The sequence below is a fragment of the Gobio gobio genome (assembly GCF_949357685.1).
Source record: "Gobio gobio genome assembly, chromosome: 14".
Taxonomy (NCBI): Eukaryota; Metazoa; Chordata; class Actinopteri; order Cypriniformes; family Gobionidae; genus Gobio; species Gobio gobio.
This window is the reverse complement of record NC_137107.1, coordinates 23,289,002-23,311,350: the sequence shown is the minus strand read 5'-3', so window position 1 is coordinate 23,311,350 and position 22,349 is coordinate 23,289,002. Positions and strand designations below refer to the sequence as shown.

The 22,349-nt window shown below is 38.1% G+C and overlaps 1 protein-coding gene across 1 annotated transcript in view; it reads right to left on the bottom strand.

Annotated features, from left to right (window-relative positions):
- rap1gap2b (RAP1 GTPase activating protein 2b) overlaps window positions 1-16,522 on the bottom strand; it is a 56,295-nt gene extending 39,773 nt beyond the window's left edge. Inside the window, exons 1-2 of the mRNA XM_079835743.1 lie at window positions 16,222-16,522; window positions 12,387-12,422 (exon numbers count right to left, since the gene is read on the bottom strand). Coding sequence (XP_079691869.1) covers window positions 12,387-12,422; window positions 16,222-16,265 — 80 coding nt within the window. The 5' untranslated portion in view covers window positions 16,266-16,522. The remainder of the gene's footprint in view (window positions 1-12,386; window positions 12,423-16,221) is intronic.
- Between the last annotated feature and the right edge of the window lie 5,827 nt (window positions 16,523-22,349).

Sequence of the window (22,349 nt, the reverse complement as noted above, 5' to 3'; positions counted from 1 at the left end):
ACTGAGGTGTAGAGGGAATGAAACTTAACTAGATCACAATCACACACGCAATATACTTGCAAACATACAGGCACATTTAGTGCTGCTTGAGTTTTAAAGGTTAATAAGAAGAACACTATTTATTTTACTAGAAAATCAAGTTCTTGTCTTCACTATAAGTGGTGCAGTTGTGTAACCCTATGAAAGGATCTCAATCTTCCAGCTACGCATTTATCTTTCATCAGATGAGCACGGCTCCTGTAGGAGACGATGGAGGGATAGAGAGAGGAAGAGAAGAAATGAGCAGTGATGTGGAAGACAGTGGCTCTGTCTGCTGAGGACCAGCAGTCAAAGGATAAATAAAGTGTCAAGTGCACTAAAAGTGAGGATGAACTCTGGTTGAAAACCAGGAGTTCATGAACACACTTAAAGTAGAGAACAGAAATGAAAAAAAAGGTATACAATCTTTTGTATATATAATGCATTTTAATATACTAAAATACCCCTGATAATCAGTTGTATGTTCCAATACATTTGCCTATCAGCCTAATACCATATTTTTAAAAAGTTTAATGAATTAAAATGTATGAAATCAAAACTGATACTTTTTAAAGGTTAAATAATGAAATACAAAGTTCTGTCATGAAACTCTAGATGGCGCAGGCTGATACATAACACACACACAGTTTCTGCCAATCTCATGTCAATCTTGAGTACGTATAGAGTAGTATTGCATCGTTCATATCTCCAAAGAGTCTTTAGTTTTATCATAATATTATTTATAAAAGACAGATACACTGTACTGATTCTTTCTGAAAACGGCCGAACTCGTGGAGGCGTGCAGTGGGCGGAGCTAATGAGTCACGAGCACACACACACACACACAATACATCATCGCATTATCTCTGGATAACTTTCGATTCACTATACGTTCGTGTTGTTTACATTATATTCACTTACGCGCACCTATTGCCAACAAAACAGATATTTGATGCAGTTTCACTCACTGCCTGTGGTTTCGACTCGTGACCGGGAACAAACAAACACACTTGCAGAACTGCATTGCTGCTCCGGAAAAACAAACTGCATCCACTGTTTCCTTAAAGGGGGGGTGAAATGCTGTTTCATTCATACTGAGCTTTTCACACTATTAAAGACTTGGATTCCCATGCTAATAAGCATGGACACATTTTCAAAAAATTAAGTTGGACGTTTGATGGAGTATTTCTGTGCCAAAAATACTACTTCCGGTTTCTCACAAGTTTCAGAAAAAAAAATTTCCAGTATGGGCCTATGTGACGACAAATGGAGCAGAATTTCCTTATACGGGTCCTAAGGGCACTTCTCCCGGAAGGGCGCGCGCGCACCCGTAGACCAGAGCGAGAGAGCGAAAGCAGTACGCCCATCAAAGTGCTTTGTTTGGCTGCGCTGCAGTCACATGACTTCACGACATCAACAATGTCACCAAAGATGTGTGTTTTTGGTTGTCAAGGCAAGACAACCCTGCACAGCTTCTTAAAGAACCCAGCATTAATGGGACAAGTGTTTTGTTTGTTCCCAGTTCGATGCCGGATTTGTAGCTCGTCTAATGCTGAAAGATGGAGCGGTCCCAGCGATTAAGGTTCACGGTCATGACTCGTGTTTTGGAAGCAGGCGGTGAGTAAAACTGCTTCAAATGTCTTTGTGTTGTTAGCTATGGACTCGGTCATCAAATGCGCTACTATTCCATTGTTTTTCTATGTAAACACGCACTAGTCTGAAGTGCAAAACCGTTACACATGCTACTGCTAACATTAAATCACATATAATAGTCCATAAACCAAATTATATCCTCATAAACCATGAGTAAACACACACAAATGTTGTAAAACTCGTGAGCATGACAAGCCGCTAAGCAAGTATATAAGTTACAGTTACAGTACATACCATTGAGAAGTCCTGCTGTAGTCGTCGTTGCTGCTTCTCCTGTTAAATTTCAGCCTCTAGATCTGATTCTGGATCATAAATGTATGGCTGAATCTGATTGATCTCATTGGTTTATTTAGGATAACGTTTTTTTTCCATGTTTAAGGATGTCACAGCTTTCAGACGCTCTCAATGCAATAGCTGCGCGCGCTCGTGACGCTTTAGCTCCGCCCACACAATACGCCGGCACGTTATTTTTCGGAAAGACTCGGTACAGCGTATCTTTCTTTTATAAATATAATAAAACTAAAGACTTTTCTGAGATATGAAGGATGCAATACTACTCTATAGGTACTTAAGATAGACATGAGATTTTACCCCCCATTTAACGTGATTATTTGGTAAGCTGAACAAGGTTATCTTTTCCTCACAACCAGAAACACACTTCATTAGGGACATTGTTGATTTCGTGGTCTAAAAACAAAAAGACAGTGCTGCCGACTTCTCATGTAACCTGAACGAAGCTAGTTGTTGACGCTCTTGCTCTCGCTCTGGTTGATGTGCTCATCCGGGAGAAGTGCCCACAGAAGGAATTCTTTTTATGACTTCATACAGGGCCATACTCCTAAAAAACTTTCCGAAACGTGTTCGGATCCTGAAGGAGTGTATTTGGCACAGAAATACTCCGTCATATGTCCAACTCATTTTTGAAATTTTGGCCATGTTTAGCATTAGAATCCAACTCTTTAACAGTGTAAATAAGTCAGAATACATTAAATAGCATTAGACCCCCCAACTCAATCTGCTTGCAATCACATCATTCTTCGTTCATATAGGGTGCAGCTGATTGGATCCTACTGAATCAGTAGCCAATGAGCTGCTCAACATTCAACTAATTGGTCAGAAACTCGCCACCTTCCCCAGCTCCACCTCAGTACTCAGATGCTTGATGCTTCCTTATATCATCGCTCCTCCGTCATCCAGCCCAAAACCCGGAAACCGATCGAACTCAGCCATCTTGAAGGACATCTCAATTATCTAAATGCACCACGAGGAGGCGAGGAACGAGGAAGCCTCATGAGGAGTCATGAGCGAGGATACGTGTATCCTTCCCTCACATCCTAAGGGGGTGGAGTTAAGACACAAGGAAAGGAAGCAAGGGAAGGAAACGAGGATGCTCAAATAAGAAATTAGAAGCACCCCTTGTTTCAAACAGGTTTCCTGAACACTTCCTACGTCTGTCAATGGTCCAACAAACATATAGTCCCGCCCCCAAACTCACACTATTGGCTCAGTCAGTGTTTCTGTTAGGCTAGTTGAGTTTTGTTTTGAAAGCGCTATGGGTCACTATGTTTAGACAGTATCTGCATATTATTTAAGTAAGGAAAGTAGAAAGCATTACAATAAATGAAGCACCTTATCTTAGTATTATAATTTATTTTATTCAAACTACAGTATGTATTAAAGGACACTTCACCTACCTTTATGATTTATATATTGATATTTCACAGAAAAAAGGGAAATATTTTGGGGACAACACTGGAAAGACAAAACAAATTATATAATTCTATATTATTATTATTTATATTGTTTAGTTATTATTATTATTTATCAATTATTATTATTATTATTTTGTGTTTTAATTTTCCAGTGTTGTCCACAAAATATTTCCCTTTTTATAATTTTTTCTTATAATATTATAAAATTAAGGTCCAACTTTTTATTAGGTGTCTTTAATTAAAATAGTACTAACATTTAAATTACTAATTTGATACAATGCACTTATTATGTACACACGTTTTTACAATGTACTTACATATATTTTTTTTTTTAAAAACTGCATGTAATACTAATTACACCTGTAATTAATCTCTATAATTACATCTTTAATTACATCTTTAAGTTGACCCTTCCCTTACACCATAACCCACCCTTAAACCTACCCATACCACCAAACCTGCCCCTAACCTTACCCGTATCCCCTCCTCAACAGCAGCAAGTGTTTTACAATACAACATCAACACAATAACTACATTGTACTTATTTTTTTTATGTAAGTACATAGTAGTTAAGGACACCTAATATAAAGCGTGACCAAAATTAATATATAAAAATAGCAAACAAAAAACCTGCTTTACTCAAAATTGTCTTCTCAAATCCATCAGAATAAGTGATTATCCTGAGCAACATTTTAAATCATGCTAAATCTACACCTTAAAAATACAAAAACATGCTAGATTTTCTGTTCCTCATGGCCAGAGTGAGGAAGATGTTCCCGGTTTGGATTCGCAGAGCAATGAGAACCAGAGCGTGTGACAAGCTTTACAGTGAGTAACAGATTATACTTTCATCACTGGAAGCTGAGCTGAATGACACCCAAAGAAACAGCAGCAGCACTGAGCCACTTACTGAAACTGTCAGGATATGCTGTCAGCTTATGTAATACTTCCATAATCCTTCAAAAATTACTTGCATAGAATACTTCCCAACCTCTTCTCGTGCAATCAAAGTGAAGCCACACCATATAAACATCATCTACAGTGCTTTGCATGGACATTTCAGTATTTCGAAAATCCCATTTTGAACGGACCACATAGATTCTATGCAAAACAAGATGCCAGAGTTTGCTCCAATACAAAAATATGAGATACACTCCTTTTATGCATTATATTCATCAAGCCAGTGCCATAAAGAATTTTATGCTGCTAACTAACAAAAAACAACAACATATAGAAACACTTAATTTCACGCACTTTTGCTACATGCATCAAAATGCATAAAAACACAAATATTCTAAATTATAGTCAAATGAGACTCACCAGTGTCTCCGAGGCATTTTGAAGGTAACGTGAAGTTAATGAGTCGCCAGTTCTTACCAACAGTTGAAATAATAGCCAGAACGAGAAGCACACACTGGCTAGAGATTGCACAACCGCACTCAAAGGGTTTAGATGCTCTACAAGTACAAAGCCTTACACTTTATCATGAGAGAGAGAGAGAGAGAGAGAGAGAGAGAGAGAGAGAGAGAGAGAGGTAAGGAGGGAAGGAGGGGGGCTTGAAATCCTCCCAGACACCCTAGTATCCCTGTCTGCTTTGTTCACTCATTTTGATTATGCGCCGCACTCACACACACACACAAACACACAGAAATGTCAGCAGGTTTAGGGAAGAAGGAAACAAATGGACTGATGTAACTCACATTTCACAAACCACCGTGAGCTTCTGAATAAAACATATGGCATCAAACTTAAAGACTGAATATTTAACATACTTTAATATTTAATATGTGACTTGCGTCAATAAATGTTGAGCAAAACTAACATCAAAACACACAGACACGATAACACACATCGTGACAACAAAACCTCCTATCAGAGAGCAGATCTGACATGTCTGACATGCACGTCAAGCACTCATATACGTGTCAAATACACTTGTGTATGTCTGTATTAATATAAACGACTGACAGGCATGTCAACATCGAGGTTCAAAAATAGGAAAGGAGAAAGCAATTCAACATTGAAAAAAATTAAACAGCTTAGTATTAATAGCATATCTTTATGGTGCTGCATTATATATACTGTACATCATAAAAAAAAAAAAAAATACTTTGGGGACCACAGTTTTATAGTGAATGATAAATTAACAACAACAGCAATAATATGTATTATTAAATTATATTATTATTTATCTATTATATTATTTTTTATTACTGTTTTCTTTTTTTCCACTGTTCCCAAACGATAATTGCCTTTAGCTTTTTGTATTTTTATATCATTTTTATTTATAATAATTATTGTTATTACTATAAATAAAAATTTAAATATAAAAAAATATCTAACAAACACAAAAATCTGCCTTACTACAAAATGTATTCTCAAATGCATGTATGCCATCAGAACAATCTAGTGTGACTGACAGGCACGTCAAAACAGAGGTTCAAAAATACACGGATCATCCCTTAAAGACATGCTTAGGGTGGTAAAAGCAACTCTAATGATCCTGACACCATGTGTGACCTTCACTTGTTGCCATGCATGTTACAATTCGATTCCAAATCAGAGCAAATTTAGTGAACAGCTTGTAAATGATTTCCTGATATCACTGCGTAAAACCTATTAATCAACGCCTCAACGAGCATGCAAATCTTGTTTAGTTCTGTTTACTCTTGGCTGGGGTGTTTTGCGTAGTTTTTTTATGAGAAACAAATACATACTGTTTCTCTTGTTAGCTTATCATGCCTAAATGACACTCGCAAACAAGCTAACGCATGTGGTCTGCATTGCGTAAGCACAAACTTCCTCATCTTGCCAGGTTTGATGTGTGAAACATATGTGTGTGTATGCACAGACAAACGCTCGTCCACACCCTTCCCAGCAGGACTGAACAGTGGGTGATTGGTTAGATGTGGAGATCCCACCTGTTACCTCTCCTGCTATTTGGTAGCATGATACATCACATTACATCTCAAAGTTAGTCAGCTTCGCTGAACATACCAGCACATGACAGACCTCCATCCAATATTTTTAGTGGTGGTCTTTGTCATGGGATGCTAGTGCACTGGGTTTCCACAAGGCCTCTTAAAGCCACAATATGTAATTTTTCGCCAATAGAGGTCACTTATTCAAGTAATATATTATTTATATTACATACTAGGGATGCCACAATTCTCAATATAATATTGAACCGTTCGTTACGGCATTCACGGTTCAATACGCGCTTGTGAATTGCGTTTTTTCCGGTTTTGCATTGAATTAATTATTTTTCTACACATTCTATCATTTGCCTCCATCCCAATACTGAACAACGCGACATAAATTCACATCACACGTTAGTGGTAGAGTTATACTCACGGAACACTATAGTTATTCACAATCATGAAAGTTCATTATTTGCATACGTTTTAAAGCGTTGCCGGCTCATTCGCGGTTTTAACATGCGCTTTTCCGAGCGCGCAGACTAAACGCCTGTCAAACACGTGATTACTGAACTAAGTAGTTGTCTTACTGTGCTAATACTGTCAAATACACACAAAGATAACAAACACAGTCGGTTATGTCTAAAGTGAAAGTAAAATTAGTGTGTGTCTGTTTATTAGATGCATGCAGGTCTTAAATTGACAGCAGGCAGCCTAGTGAACACGCTGTCCTTAAAGGGACAGTTCACCTCTAAAATTATGTCATTATTTACTCTAATATTGTTCCAAACCTGTATTCATTTCTCGATGACAGAATTTTCATTTTTGAATGAACTTTCCCTTTAATGTTAATACAACAACAAAAGACAAAGAAAATCACTCACTGCTCTTGACTGAAAAGCTTTAATACAGTAGCTTTAATAAGAATCAGTGTATATTTTATAGTGAAGTCTATGTAGCAGTGGTGGCTGGTCAATAGAGGACGCTGGGGCGCCGCCCCCATCAAAATTCCAGAAATATACATGTATACAAAAATGATATAAAAGTGAAATAAAAATAAAATAGTTTACTCATACGATGTGCTGGCTGTTAGTAAGAGCCTCAGCATTTAATAAAAACTGGCTTTGATCGGTTAACTATTTTATATGTTCTTCAATATGTTTTATGCGGTTTCATGCGCGAGGGACGCCGGACAAATGGATGTCTATCGGAGTCTAAAAATATACGGGCAGCATGTGACCTGAAGCTGGTCTCTAATTGGTTTTTAAAGATCCTCCTTCGGATGCAGGTCGCTGCTTCCCTGGCGAATCAGAATTGGATGTGTGTTATTTTATCCAATCTGATTGGTTCTCGTCACCTGTCATTCAACTTTCCGTTCTTAGCCACTAAAGCGAAAATGCGCGGGCGACGTCACTCCGACTCCGCCAAAACCTTGTTAGGATGATCACTTTCGTAGAGATGGCCGCAGTTAAACCAAATTCTTTCACAAGGCGTTCGTTGCAAGATCCTGAACCGGACCAACGCAATTTACAAATCCAGCAGCAGGCCAGTGACAGGACGCAGCTGCAATCGGAGCTCCACGCGCTTGTTATGAGAAACGTAAGTTTGGATGTGGCTGGATGTGTTGTTAGCAATGCCCTTTATTGCTTTCCCTGTCTTTTATTTCAAACTGTCGGTACTGAAGTTTTGTGGACAACAACGGAGGTAAGAGAAATCAAATATCTAACTGAACAATGCAAACGTCCTGACACTGAGATGACTGACTTTAATCAGAGAGTCATTGAGAAATTTCCTGGCCAGAAAGTAAGGAGAGCAAGATGTATGTTCAAGTAGTCAACATGCTAGTCTGTTGTGGATGTTTTCTTTTGTTTTTCATTTCCTCATTCAATTATATGTGGGAAATGAATGTGTAAAAAGATAAAAGTGAAGACACTGTTTTCTCTGAATTTAGTCAAAATGCATCTTGATACTGCCCCCCCCCCCAAAAAAAAAACCGCCCCCCAAAAAATAATTATCACCAGCAGCCACTGCTATATAGTGTTTTATTGTTACATTTATTCATTCAATTTCATACTTAACCTCTTGCTGTTCCTGTCGCCTAAGAATAGAATAGCAAAAAACTAATGTGACAAGACATCAGAACCGAACCGAAAACCGTGGTTAAAAACCAAGGTATGTATTGAACCGTGAACTAACTGTATTGTTGCATCCCTATTAAATACATTTGAGTGTGTTGAAAGTTGTTATAATGCTCTGCGGCTACCATGAGACACTTGTGTAAGCTAAATTGACATTTAGGGCCCTATAATTTCCGTGATCACGGAATCGCCATATTTACGTGGAATCTAGTGTTAACGCAGAATTTCCCGGAATATTACATATTTGGAATTAAATGCTGTTTTGTGTGGGGGAAGAACGTATGTCTGGGGAAAATGCAGATTGGCGGAAGCAAATCTGGGCGACATTACCTCTCCCGTCATTTCAGCTCCCGCTTCAAAAAAATGAAAGTATGGCGAAGCGGCTCACCACAGCTCTGCTTTCATCGGCGAAAAAGTAAAGAAACTCAACGCTAAGCCCTCAGTACCGAGCCGAGCAGCTCCCTCGAGGGGAGTACTTGCTCTATTTTGCCTTGTTTTTAATGCACTTTAATGTACTGTATGGCAAATAATGCCTTAAATGAACTTGAGAGAAAATGAGATGCGCGGGACAGCGCGTCAGATCCGCGTCATGTTTGACAGCGGCTGATCTTAAAGTGACAGTAGCACTGATAATGTCTGTCATTAATGTTCATCAAAGAACAACGGGAACAGAGAAAATTGTAGCTTTAACGTTTTTCGGCGCGTCTTGAGTGTTCACACCCAAGCAATTTTCACTGCCGATGCGCCGAGTGAACATACAAATTCAGTAGCAGCTCATCTTCTTCTTTGTCTACTTACTACTTCTTCGTCGTATCAATGTGTGCTCGGCAAGACCGTTTTGTGCTTGAGCGCCAACAAGTCGTGTTTTACTGTCACTTCAGCAGCTCCAGGCACGTGAACAAAAGCGCCGATCTCATTGGTCAGCCAGTTTTTAACGCGCCGTGTCAAAATAAAAAACGAACCCGAGGTGTTTTTTTTTTTTTTAAATGACGCTTTTACGCCTGACGTAACCATAATTACGAGATGACAACGCTTGACTCAGACTCAGATTTATGCGTTTCTGTGAACACTATCGACGCCGAAAAGAATCTGCAGCAGTCAGGTTGAACAAGTAAGAGCTCTGTAAGTTTTATATGTTCATTATTATTGTAATGTTATGTCCTTTGAGACATGAGGTAATTTAACGTAGGTAATTCTGCTGTGTGCGTTCATGTGTTTTGAAGGAGGCGTGGCTTTGGAGTCGCTCTGAAGGACTTGCTATTGCTAGCCTCTCCGAAATTGCCTACCCTACCTTTAAAGGGATAGTTCCCCCAAAAATGAAAATTCTGTCATCATTTACTCACCCTTAAGTTGTTCCAAACCTGTATGAATTTCTTTCTTCTGCTGAACACAAAGGAAGATATTTGGAAGAATGTTTGTAACCAAGCAGATCCTTGGTGTTCAGCAGAACAAAGACATTTATAAAAGACCTCTGCAGTCAACCAGTTGCACAAGAAACAACAAGTTGTTTGACCAGTGTCAAATACAAAGCTTTTGCTGTTGAGCAGAATGGATATGATGGTCTTCTGTTCTAACCAGCATAAAACAAAATGAACCAGCCAGTCTAAGCTAATATTCTTTAAATGAATTAGAATCAACGATATTGGATATTTAATTGTTCATGCATTTTTCCCCACTATTTTTTCATCTCAAATACATTTCAAATGCTAAAATTACAATAATGAAGTTGCAGCAATTTGTGTCATTCTTCATTATGTTTTAAAAAAATAGTCCTTTAGGGTTTGCTTATTCAGATAAATTATATAATACCAGAGGGTCTACAGACATTAAAGGACCCTAGTTTTCTCCTTGCCAGTGGGACATCTAAAAATAGATCTGTGGTTCACAACATCCTTCAAACACTTACGAATACAATAGAAATATTAATGACCCTCGCCTTTCATCAATTCACCTCAAAGCAAACCATGAATTGGCCCTGTGAGGGCAGATATCAGGCAGAATCGGATCATTTCCATGTGTATGGTCTGCAGTCACGACCCTATTCAGGGTTATGCAGTGGTACTCTCAAGCTGAGTGAAGCTTCTTTCCACTCTGAACACTTTACCAAACCACTTCATCGGGGCCTTTCAGGATCTTAAAGCTGTTTGTGTGTGTGTGTGTGTGTGTGTGTGTGTGTGTGTGTGTGTGTGTGTGTGTGTGTGTGTGTGTGTGAGTGTGAGGATGATAATGCTAGAGTTGCACGTGCACCCATGAATAATAAACTAAACCCTGTGAATGAGTGGATGGATGGTAAGCAGGTGGAGGACAAATGTGAAAATATGGCAAGAGAGGATAGATTAACCCTTTCATGGTGTTACCAATAAAGATCCTGCTTTCACTGGAGCAAATTGACACTACATGACAAAACACAGTGTATGTGAGAGACATGATGAAAATGAAAGTATTTAACATTGCCTGTGAAGGATGTCACAAATTTCAGGATGAAAAGTTGATGTTAAATTGAAGTAAATCTGTGTTTAAGTGAAAAACTGGTTCGAATGAATCGCAAAGTGTTAAAAGTAGGGGTGTAAAAAAACGACCTGCATTGTGATGCATCTTTGATATGATCTGATTAGATCAATAGTTAACCACAATCTAAAGCATGTTCTTCAATATAACTATATAAATAATAGATTTTTTCTTTCAATTAAATATTTATTTATTTGAAAAGTTTACTTTTGTTTTTTTTTTCATAGTCCAATTTAAATGACTCAGATCTGTTAAATGAATCAACCAAACTGAGTCGGTTAAAGGATTAGTTCACTTTAAAATGAAAACTATCCCATGATTGATCCACTCTAAAGCCATCTTAGGTGTATATGACTTTCTTCTTACTGATGAACACAATCTGAGTTATATTAATAAATATCTTCACAGCTTTAGTGCCAGTGAATAGGGCCCATGGCTCCGGGGGGTTAATAAAGGCCTTCTGAAGCGAATCAATGTGTTTTTGTAAGAAAAATATCCATATTTAACACATTATAAAGTAAAATATCTAGCTTCCGGCAGACAGCCTTCTGTATTCAACTTATGGAAAAAGTGTAACTGTCGCGACGTATGACGTCGGACATAGAGTAAGTTTTTTGAACTGCGAGAGGCGTTGCACTTTCTTCTTAAATTGAATACAGAAGGCGGTCTGGCAAGAGCTATATATTTTACTATATAAAGTTTTAAATATGGATATTTTTCGTACAAAAACCCATCGATTCGCTTCAGAAGGCCTTTATTAACCCCCCGGAGCCGTGTGAAGCACGTTTATGATGGATGGATGCACTTTTTTGACCTTCAAACTCTTGGGCCCCTTTCACTGCCACTATAAAGCTTGGAAGCGTCAAGCTTTAATAATAATAACTCTGATTGTGTTCATTAGAAAGAAATAAAAATAGAAGGTGATTTTCTTTTTAAAGTTAACTAATCCTTTAATAATTAGCATCTGAATTAACACAAGTCATTACTTTGGTCATCTTCAACTCTAAAAGAACAGAGAACTAGTACTTTATAATCCATGACTGGTGGTTCACATGATAAAATGTTTAAGATAGACGTTCACATAAGAGTTTTTAGATAGAATTAGATATTAGGAAAACAAATGCAAAGAGAGACATTCCATTGAATAAATGGGCCACTTTGTGAAATAAAAAAAAGATCTAAATGCTAAAAGGAGCCAAAAAAGCATAGTTTATGTCAGCTGAAAGATAAAAAGGGTAAAAAGCCACAAACAGATGCTGCTTTTCACACAGGAACTAAGCATTTTGGTCACGCAAACCTATACACACGCTGCATTGCCTGCAGTTTTCTTCAGGGCTCTCATTTACCTCTTTTCACGAAACAGATAAGATATAGGGCTGTCAGGTTTTGTGGGAGATGGAGAAGATAGAGAGGGAGTCGGCGGTGCAGGCAGTACTCACCGAGCTCGAAGGGCGCTAATGGTAGACTTGTCAACCCTGCATTTGAAGAGAAAAGACAAGAAAGCATTTAGGATCAAGGAACAAACGTAGATGGCAGTAATTTGCTCAGCTCAACCCGTCAGCTGACCTGGCAGGACGAAAGGATCAAAGGGGTTAAAAAAGGACATTTCTGTAATGTATCATCCCTGTATGTTTTTATTTCTTGACACAGCTAGGTGAGCTTAATGCCCAATTAATGTTGACATGCAGGAAAGGTCACCCACCAGCACTGACTACCCACAATATCACATCAAAACATAACAGGGTTGACTCAGACTGTGTGAAAGGGTGTGGCCGTTTATTTTTATCCAGCTTGTTTTTTATATTTCACACATTTGTTTGTCACACACAGTTTCCTTTTATCATTAGGGTGTAGTTATAGTATCATATTATGACTTTTCAGCTTTAAAGCATTTTCTGACTCACAAAGACTTCCCTTATTTCAGTTTTTGCTTGATATGTATTCATATCACAGATATTGTCAAGACTAGCCCTATTTTTTGCTGTAGATGAGTTAACAGAATATAACATTTTCTGTTTGTAAAAAAAGAATTCACTTATATTTACAGTGATGGACTTCATAACGGTCAATCCAATAACTTTAATATACTCACTGTTTCAACAGTAAAGCCAAAGTGTTAAGATGATTTTTGTGTGAAGAAATCTCTGACTAATCTTTTCTGTGTAACATTATAATCAGTTTTACCATTTCATTGCTATTACAATCCAACACTGCAAACCTTAAAATGTTAAAAAGTTTGAATAGAAGAATTCATGCAAGTGACTTTATATTTCTGTTTTTAAATGCTAACCCCCATTACACTTCCATTGTAAATGTTCCACTGTAACCTTGAAATTAGTTGAAATTATTATTTTATGGTGTTGAACCAGGAGTATTCCTTTTATAGAGGCTATCTTTGACATTTCTAACCATCTGAGCGTTTATGTGCACCGGTCCGTGAGGGCGCTGCTGTCAACTCCCCTTAGTGTAAGTAACTGCAGATATTGTGTCTTATTTTGTTAATGAAGTCAGACTGATTCCCTAAAACACACAATGACAGGGAATGAAACATCCAATTCAGTGAGACAATAGGTTTGCTACTTGGTATGACTTTTTGCAAAGACATTCATCATTCATACATTTTCAGGGGGAACTTGTGTCCAAATATGAACGTATTGAGACCTGTGGTAGCCAACAGACCCTCATCGTGTACTTCAAATGTCAATGCTATCAAGAAAAAAAAGACATTTCCAGCTGCTGAAGTGCATGCCTTGCAGCGTCAGATTCAGGTTATAAATGAATGTCAAAGCGAGGACTGAGTCAAAGTGTGTAACAGATGGAAAACACACAGCTGCATGAGCATGGTGTCAGTCTTTCTGGTGCCGTGAAGCAGAGCAGAAAATCCATCATCTCACTGTCCACTACAGCGAGGAAGCTTTCAGAGCTTAAATGTGCAAAAATCAGATTAAATGTGGTGTAAGTGTATCCAGTACACAGGTTACTCAGTAGAAAGTCAGCCCCTCTAACGATTTATGTGTGTGACCATCTGTTAGTGAAAGGTTACTGTTGAGGTGTCACTATTAAACGTGTGGTGTGATGGTAACTGGGTGTGGTGGGGATGTGGGTAATTCTGAGAGAGGAAGGGTGTGGACATGTGTGTGTGTGTGTGTGTGCACATGCGAAAATATTTCCCACAGCAAAAAGCTGACATATTAAGTTCTCATTTGTTTGCAATTAGAACAGCATATGAATTATGGTGAGCTGAGATTACATCAAATTGATTATTGGTTTAATTCAATATATTTGCTTTTACAAATTATACAACAGGGGGTAGCACTGTTGATTCACAGCCAGAAGGCAAGAAATCTAAACCGAGCATGAAACCTAAACCTGATACTAAGACTAAACGTAACCCTCTGGTTAACGCTAAGGCTAAACAAACCTAATCCTTAGTCTAATGCTTAAACGAAAACTAATTTGCAGCCTAACACTAAGACAAAATCTTACCTTCAACCTATGCAAAGTCTAAATCTAACTCTCAACCTAATGCTAAGGCTAAACCTAATGCTAAGTGAGCCTAAACTTCAGCCTAAAATAACTCTCAATTCAACACCAAGGCTAAATAAACCCAAAACCTAACCATCAATCTAACACTATGGCTCGGTTTCACAGACAGGGTTTAGATTAAGCCAGGATTAGGCCTTAGTTCAATTAGGGAATTTAAGTATATGTTATAAACATCCCTTAGAAAAAACATTACTGGTGCATCTTGGGACAAAACAATGGCAGTGACATATTTTAAGATACGTCAGTGCAAGTTACTTTCTGTCAAAACAGCTCATACATGCATTTTAGTCTGGAACTAGGCTTAAGCCTTAACCTAAGTGTAAGTGTAGACCCTCAGGTTAATGCTAAGGCTAAACAAACCTAGCCTAACACTAAGACAAAGTCTAATTCTCAGCTTAACACTAAGCTGAAATCTAACGTTGAGCCTAGTTTTTAGGATAAAACTAATCCTATGCTTAATGATGCTAAACTTCAGCCTAACACAAAGTCTAACCTAACTCTCGACTCAACTCTAAGGCTAAACCTAACCCTCAACCTAACGCTAAATAAACTCAATCCACTAGCCTCAGCCTATTGCTAAACCAAAACCAATAATCAACATAAAGCCAAGTCTAAATCTAAACGTAGACCCAACCCTAAATCTAAGAACTCAAGCACCTTTTGTTATCACACTGTAGTGAATATATCAAACCCCAAAAATGGCCAAAATGGCTTTAAAAACTGTTAAAAATAGCCTTGAAAGGAAACTTCGGGTAGAGATGACATAATATAGAAGAGAAAGTAAAAACAAGAGTTCTGAAAGCTGTAAAAGCCTCAGTGGAGAGCAGTGAAGCTGTAGCATCATAAATAAAGCATTCACTTGCTCTGACCCCTCATAACCATTGCCTTCATATTCACTGTTTCCCTGTGTGGTGCCACACATACACAAACAAAAAAAGCCCACACTGATAAACATCCACCTACAAAACAAAATCACAAACCCACACTCGAACTATTCAACCCGACACTTGCCCAACATGTGTGAGAACAAGGTTTCAAGAGGGAAATGAGAAAGGAAATGTGAAATGCTTTCAATCAGGCTGCAGTGAGAAACAATGCAGCTAATGTGCACTCTAATACATCCACGACTGCTTATAAATGATTTAGCATTATGAGAAATATTCAGCATCTCAATCAGAGCATCATATAGATGGAAGCTCAGCTGGTCTCTGAAGTTTATTTTTGTCCATTCGAGGTTCAAATTTTGGCTTTCATTGTATGGACAAGAAAAAAAGTTGACATGGAATAAAGGTGAGATTTCAGACTAATGTGTCTCTAAAGCAACTTTTGAAAAGTCTAAGTCCGTAGGAGTGAAAAGCAGTGAGAAAACCGACACTTGAACAAGAACAATGGGCAATGCCCTCTGATACATTTGCATACATGCAGCTATTACTATCAACTATTGCTACACTCCTAATAGCTTCTTAGATTTGTAATGTCACATAGATCTTTTACAAATCGATATCGTGATATTTCCGACTGTAAATTATAGCACATTCAACTTATAAATCAATGTAAATCCATCATGTGATAGTGCAAATGAATGCAGATTAAAAACAGCCCATGCAAGCATGCTGACAACCATAAATAAACACCAGTGAGCACATCACGGACCCTCTCGCACACAGGACATCTGGCAGACATTTCTACACAGCTGACAGCTGATGCTGTTCCACATGAGCAACATACCATCCAAATCCACCGAAGGATACGCTCCTCTTCCTCCTCAGCATGGTCCCTCTTTATTCGCCTCTAACTCCAATTCGTCTTCCTCGCCCTCCACACTCTCTCTCTTGTATCGTCCCTCTGTGCTGGTGTTTCAATATCTCACAATCACTCTTTCTGTGTCCTCACTCTCTCGTGTGCAGCTCTCTCTCTCTTTGAAATGATTTCATTCTCCACCCTCTTTCTCACCCTTTGTGCATGTGTATGTGTGTGACAGTTTGGGGTTCTCGCACCTGCTGTGTCACTCCCTCTCACTTCAGCACACAACTCCACACGTTAAGAGTAGAAGAGAGGGTGTGGAGGAAGAGAGGAGGGAGGAGTGGCTGAAAGCTATTTTTTTTAAATCTCATTCTCTCTAGAGACCCTCTGGGCCTTCTGTCTGCTGGAATATAAAATATGAGATATGGCTGCCTGATAAGGCCATGTAAGTGAAAGCGATTTTAAAAATAACACAATAGGACTTTATCACAATGTCTTGCCTTTTAATCTGTTAGCTGTCCTTACAATTTTTATGCCTTCTGCAACCCAGCAAACTCAATTATGCATCTTGTTCTAAATTATTAATAGGACAGTAGATTGCATTGAGAAGGATTGCACATAACGAAGGATGCATTTTGATAAATCTATTCTGCGTTTGTTCTCACAATACAACATTATTATACGAAGACTGGCAGTGATGTAATAGGTGGCTCTAAACTGTGGCCATTAGGAAAGCAGCAATTGTGCCTAAACTTGCACTAATACGAATTACATTAGCGCCCCCTCCTGGCAAGATTAATAAAGGTCAACACATCTAAAAGTTGAGACTTTCAGGAGATAATTAAAGACGTCGGGCTTTAAATTCATTTGATTTAACATAATGTACCCATTATGATCCCTAAAAAACAAACAAACAAATAATTTTTAAATCGTCTTGGCATGCTTTAATTGTGTCTTTTAAAATATTCACCTTGAGTGCGTCTCAATCAGCTCCCTAGTTCAGAAGTCAGGGCACTGATCAGGACATAAGTCAATGGGCTGACTCCCTCATCAGTGCCCTGACTACTGAACAAGGGAGCTGATTGAGACACCCCTTATTTTTCAAAGCGGAAATAAATGTGCGAGACTTCCGCTTTATTAGCCGCTACAAGAAATAACGAGAATATACCAAAGTGCAGTAAACTCTAAAACTCTTTGCGCTATAAACCAGCGTGTTTATAATTAAGACAATACATTAAAACAATAGAATACCAGTTTGCAATATCAAGCAGCATAACGACTTGTTTTGTACAGCTAAAAATAACAGGAAGCGAATGATACCGGAAGCCGGGCACATTAAAATTACAAATGGCCGCGCCCATTCTTGCCTGAGAAATAATGTGGATACACAATAGTAGCCAATGGAAACAATAAAGGTAAATTCGCTGCGAGCAGGGTTCGAACCTGCGCGGGGAGACCCCATTGGATTTCAAGTCCAACGCCTTAACCACTCGGCCATCGCAGCTCATCGCTAAACCGCAATCGAGTATACAAACTAAGATGATAGCGTAGCCTCACGTTATTTACTTGGTTGCTCACTCTTTTAAATCCCAATTATTATTTTGTTTCATCCATTCGTGGAAGAAATACTGCAAATGAACAAACATACACAATCTTATACGAGATGCATTTGTAATAAACCCGGAAGTTAGCGTCACCCTGGCTTCCTCCACAAAAAACAATAGGATTTTTACATTGGCTTTTGGATTTCTCCATTAATTTACAAAATAATTGCGACTAATAAACGCCGCTAGATGGCGCCCCCGTATGTATTTGAAAAAGCAGCTCTTGTTTACTCTTGCTGCTTCGACCAATGTGTGCTGGTGGAAAAATCCTTTGAGTCGGTTTAGTTATTTATTTTGCTGTATTCTTGTTATTTGGCTTGTGTTTTAGTTGGGTTGCATAAGAGCGCGTGTCACGACCAGTGTTGGGAGTAACGCGTTACAAAAATAATGCATTACAGTAACATATTACCTTTTGCTGTAACAGTAGTATAAGGCACTACTAATCAATTTTCAGTAATATTTTATTCTATACATTTTCAGTAACGCTTGCGTTACAACACACTTTTAGCCTGAAATTTAATTGTTAAGAAAAAACGCGAGACATTAACGAATGACAAATGCTAGTAAGTTATTACCTGTTCGTGGTCAGTCAATAGCCACGTGTGGTGTTCAAGTTTGTAAATAATGACTAAATGACAGCTTCTGATATATTTGTATAACGATAGTCGACATAGTCCAGTGAAGGCGTGTTTAGAGCGGGTTTTACAGGAGTGCCGCGAGGCATGATTTCGGCCTCTGTGTTCGCGCTGGCCAGTGGAAAAGCGGCTAAAGAAGGTTTAAAGTATGTCGTTTCAAAGAATAGCACAACAGCGAGCGCGTGGAGTATACCGCCCCAAACGGACGAGGCGCGCGCGCAGACAGTCAGCGCCAGCGGAGGCTCGCACTGCGGAGCCAAACGAAAATAAACAAGGCTTAACTGTGTGTTCACACAATGGATGAAGATGGCAGAAGACGACTGTACATTCGCGAAATGGACGTATGCTCTTTACTTCGAGTTTGTCAGAGATAAGGACAAGAAGATTGTAATAGTCAAATGCAAATGCAGTCAAATGCAACCTTTGTCTAAAAACGAAAGAACTATCGACGTCGCTTATAGCACTAGTAGCAATAAAAAAAAATCCATCTCTTGCACTTTTTGCATTTGCTATGACGGTTTTGTGTTGTGAACCTCTTGAATTCAAAGATAATAAAATAATGACAACAATAAGAAAAGAACAAACTGGCATCTTGTCATTACATACAGTTATGTTGTGTCTAATATGAATAGACTCAAGCTATTCCCAGATAATCACTTTACCTCTACCATACTTTTAACAGACTTGCATCATTTGTGTTTCAGTCTGTCATCCTTTCTTGCATTGTCTTGAGCCTTCACTTTGCCAATTATATGCTATATTGTTAGTAGCCTGGATAGCCTACAGTCATTATGCTACATCATATCGCCTTCTACTGGATGTAAATATGGATGTTCTACTTCTGTAGTTATGTTGGTGAAAGTAACTCAAAAGTAATGCAGGAGTAATGTAACACATTACAATTCTGAGACAGTAATGTAAAGACTTACTTTTAAATAACAGTAATAAGTAATATATAATGTATTACAGTTTGGAAGTAACTTGCACAACACTGGTCACGACGAAGTTGACAACCCAGTTTACATGTTCAGAGGAAACCCCTTTTGCATTTTCATGTTCAACATTAGCAGTGTTTCCCATTAAAAGCTGAAAGAGGACAGTCTGACTTTGACGAGCCGTTTAGTAGTATCAGCTGACATCTTACGTCACGTGGGGATGTAGCTCAGTGGTAGAGCGCATGCTTCGCATGTATGAGGTCCCGGGTTCAATCCCCGGCATCTCCACTTTTTTCTTAGCCTGGTTAAAACCAGACCATTCTCAGTAGTAACTTAATCTAAATTTTCCGGAAGTAATCTGGGTTTTCCCAGGCTACTTTTTTCTACTAGTCACTACAATAAAGTAATATATTTTCCTTTTTAACATCATATTTAGGTAGTATTAAGAAGATTCTTTTACACGCACACAAATAAAGAAAATTACCAATACTACCTGTTTTTTTATATTTGTATGTATATATATATATATATATATATATATATATATATATATATATATATATATATATATATATATATATATATTTGTTTTTTTTAATGTTTTTTATTTACAAAATATATAATTTCCAGCCAACTGTAAATACATAACTGCTTCCAAGACTATCACAAGTCACTCTAGCAGTCATCAGATCGCTACATAACTTTTAGAATCCCCAATATTCAGCAGCAAAACAATAAGCAGGTGAACCAACCCTAGGGATGCGCTTTCTTTAAAAACGCATTTAAATAAAATGTCACGAAATACTAACAACATGCACATCCCGTCATAAATGCTCCTGTTCGCAAAGCACTATAATTTGTACAGAAAAGGAAGCATACTGTATGCGTGATATGGCATGACAGACAATTAAAAACAATACCATTACCTTAACTAATGCCGCAAAACAAAATTTGAATTTAAAGTTTGAATAGATTTTACATCGCATAGAGAAAGCGCACAAAGAGCGCTCCCTGTATAATCACTAAAAAAGCTCTCGCTCATTTCAATTAATAATTTTTACACTTTATAAGTTACGAGAGGATTTGTGAGCGTGCGGACAAAAACTGCCGTTTTGAGCGGTGAGTGGAATCTAACTTAAACACGTCTGATTGGCCATTGCGTTCAAAACAAAATCAACAGATATTGGCTACACTGCTCAACGCTGCAAAACACATTGTAAATAGAAACCTTTGATTCTCTCTAGAGCAGTGTTTCCCAACCGGGGTGCCGCGACAACGGCTATATATATATATATATATATATATATTATTTTTTAATATTTTCTCTTGAGTGCCAGAAGAAGCGAATGAGAAGTCGCGTGCGCTGTGAGAAAATTTGTGTCTGTGCACTCATCCGAAAGCGCGCACACGTCTCACAGCGCGCAAATACTGAGTTCTCTTTCAAGTCTTGCTCTTGAACGGACAAACTCACACAAAACGTATGTCAACAGGTCCATCCTGATGAGTATTCTAGCAGACATAGTCTGTATATGCCTTAAGTAAACTTTATACAGTCAAGAAAGATGACGCATATCCGTGCATTAGGTCTTAAAGGGGCAGTAGCCTTTACAGCTGTCTGTTTAATGTCAAACAACAAAAGACAAGGACATCACTCACTGCTCTAGATTGAATAGCTTTTGTAAGTTTAATAGGATTAATCTTTAATTTATACAGTCAAATATGCAATGTTATTTTACATTTGATCAATTTCTGTAGGCCTACCTGAAAATGTTAGACGCAGCCTACCTGAAAAGCATAGTTTATTTTATTAGTAGGCCTATCTTTGCTCAATAGTATTTATTTGTGCTGCTGCTTGCATTTAAATTTTTTGTTCTTATTATTTTCTTTATTTTTATTTGACAGTAGTCCTTTTTTCCCTGAACATAGCAAATACTGAACCGTACCGAAACGGTAAACCTAAAACCGTGATACAAACCAAACCGTGAGCAATCTGTACTGTTACACCCCTAGCGTAATGTATGAACATTTTCAAAGGGTGCCATGACTGAAAAAAGGTTGGGAAACACTGCTCTAGAGCGCAGACACCAAATCTTTTTCCCCAATATGCTATTATTAAGGAGAAAACTGATTCTAGACCAGCAGTTATGGGCAGTGAGAAAATTCCATGCTATAGTCTTAAGTCTGTGGCCAGGGGAAGGATAAACCAATTGCCCAGCCTTACACATACTCCTCCTATGAGCAAAACCAAGTACTTACATTCGTTCACAAAAAGACATATATACATGGACCAAAAAAACAAAAAACATAATTGGAACTTAAGAACGCAGGTTGCCAACCCTGGAGGGGCATTTTTTAATTACTTTAAGAGTACTAACATAATATGCTGGTTAAAATTGTTTGATAGATATTAGTTCTATGTTTCATGCATTCCAAGCTCCACAACACTGAAAAGACACTATTCTGCTAGTAAAATAATTTATGTATCCTACAACTACATAAAACTAAAGCATGATCCTAAATGTTAAAACTTTGGTTCCACTGGGGCTCGAACCCAGGACCTTCTGCGTGTAAAGCAGACGTGATAACCGCTACACTATGGAACCCGTATAAGAGGCTGAGGCAACCACGTTGCAAATGAAAGTTGATTCAATTCAACCGCACACAATTCAAAAAATGTCAATTCATTCACCAAAGAGGTTGAATGAACATGCAAACAAATCACGATATTACACGGACATGTAGGCAAATAATGTAGTGTGCAATATTAAGCGCCTGACAGCTTTGAATGTAGACGGAGTTAGAGGTAGAAAACCTCTAAAAATCTTTTTTTTTTTTTTTGCATTTAATTGTTTTATTTTAGCACCCAATGCAATGTGTGCATTTGTGCCTGTTTCATGTCAGGAGCACATATATAATAATTAGCAATGGGAGAAAAAGCC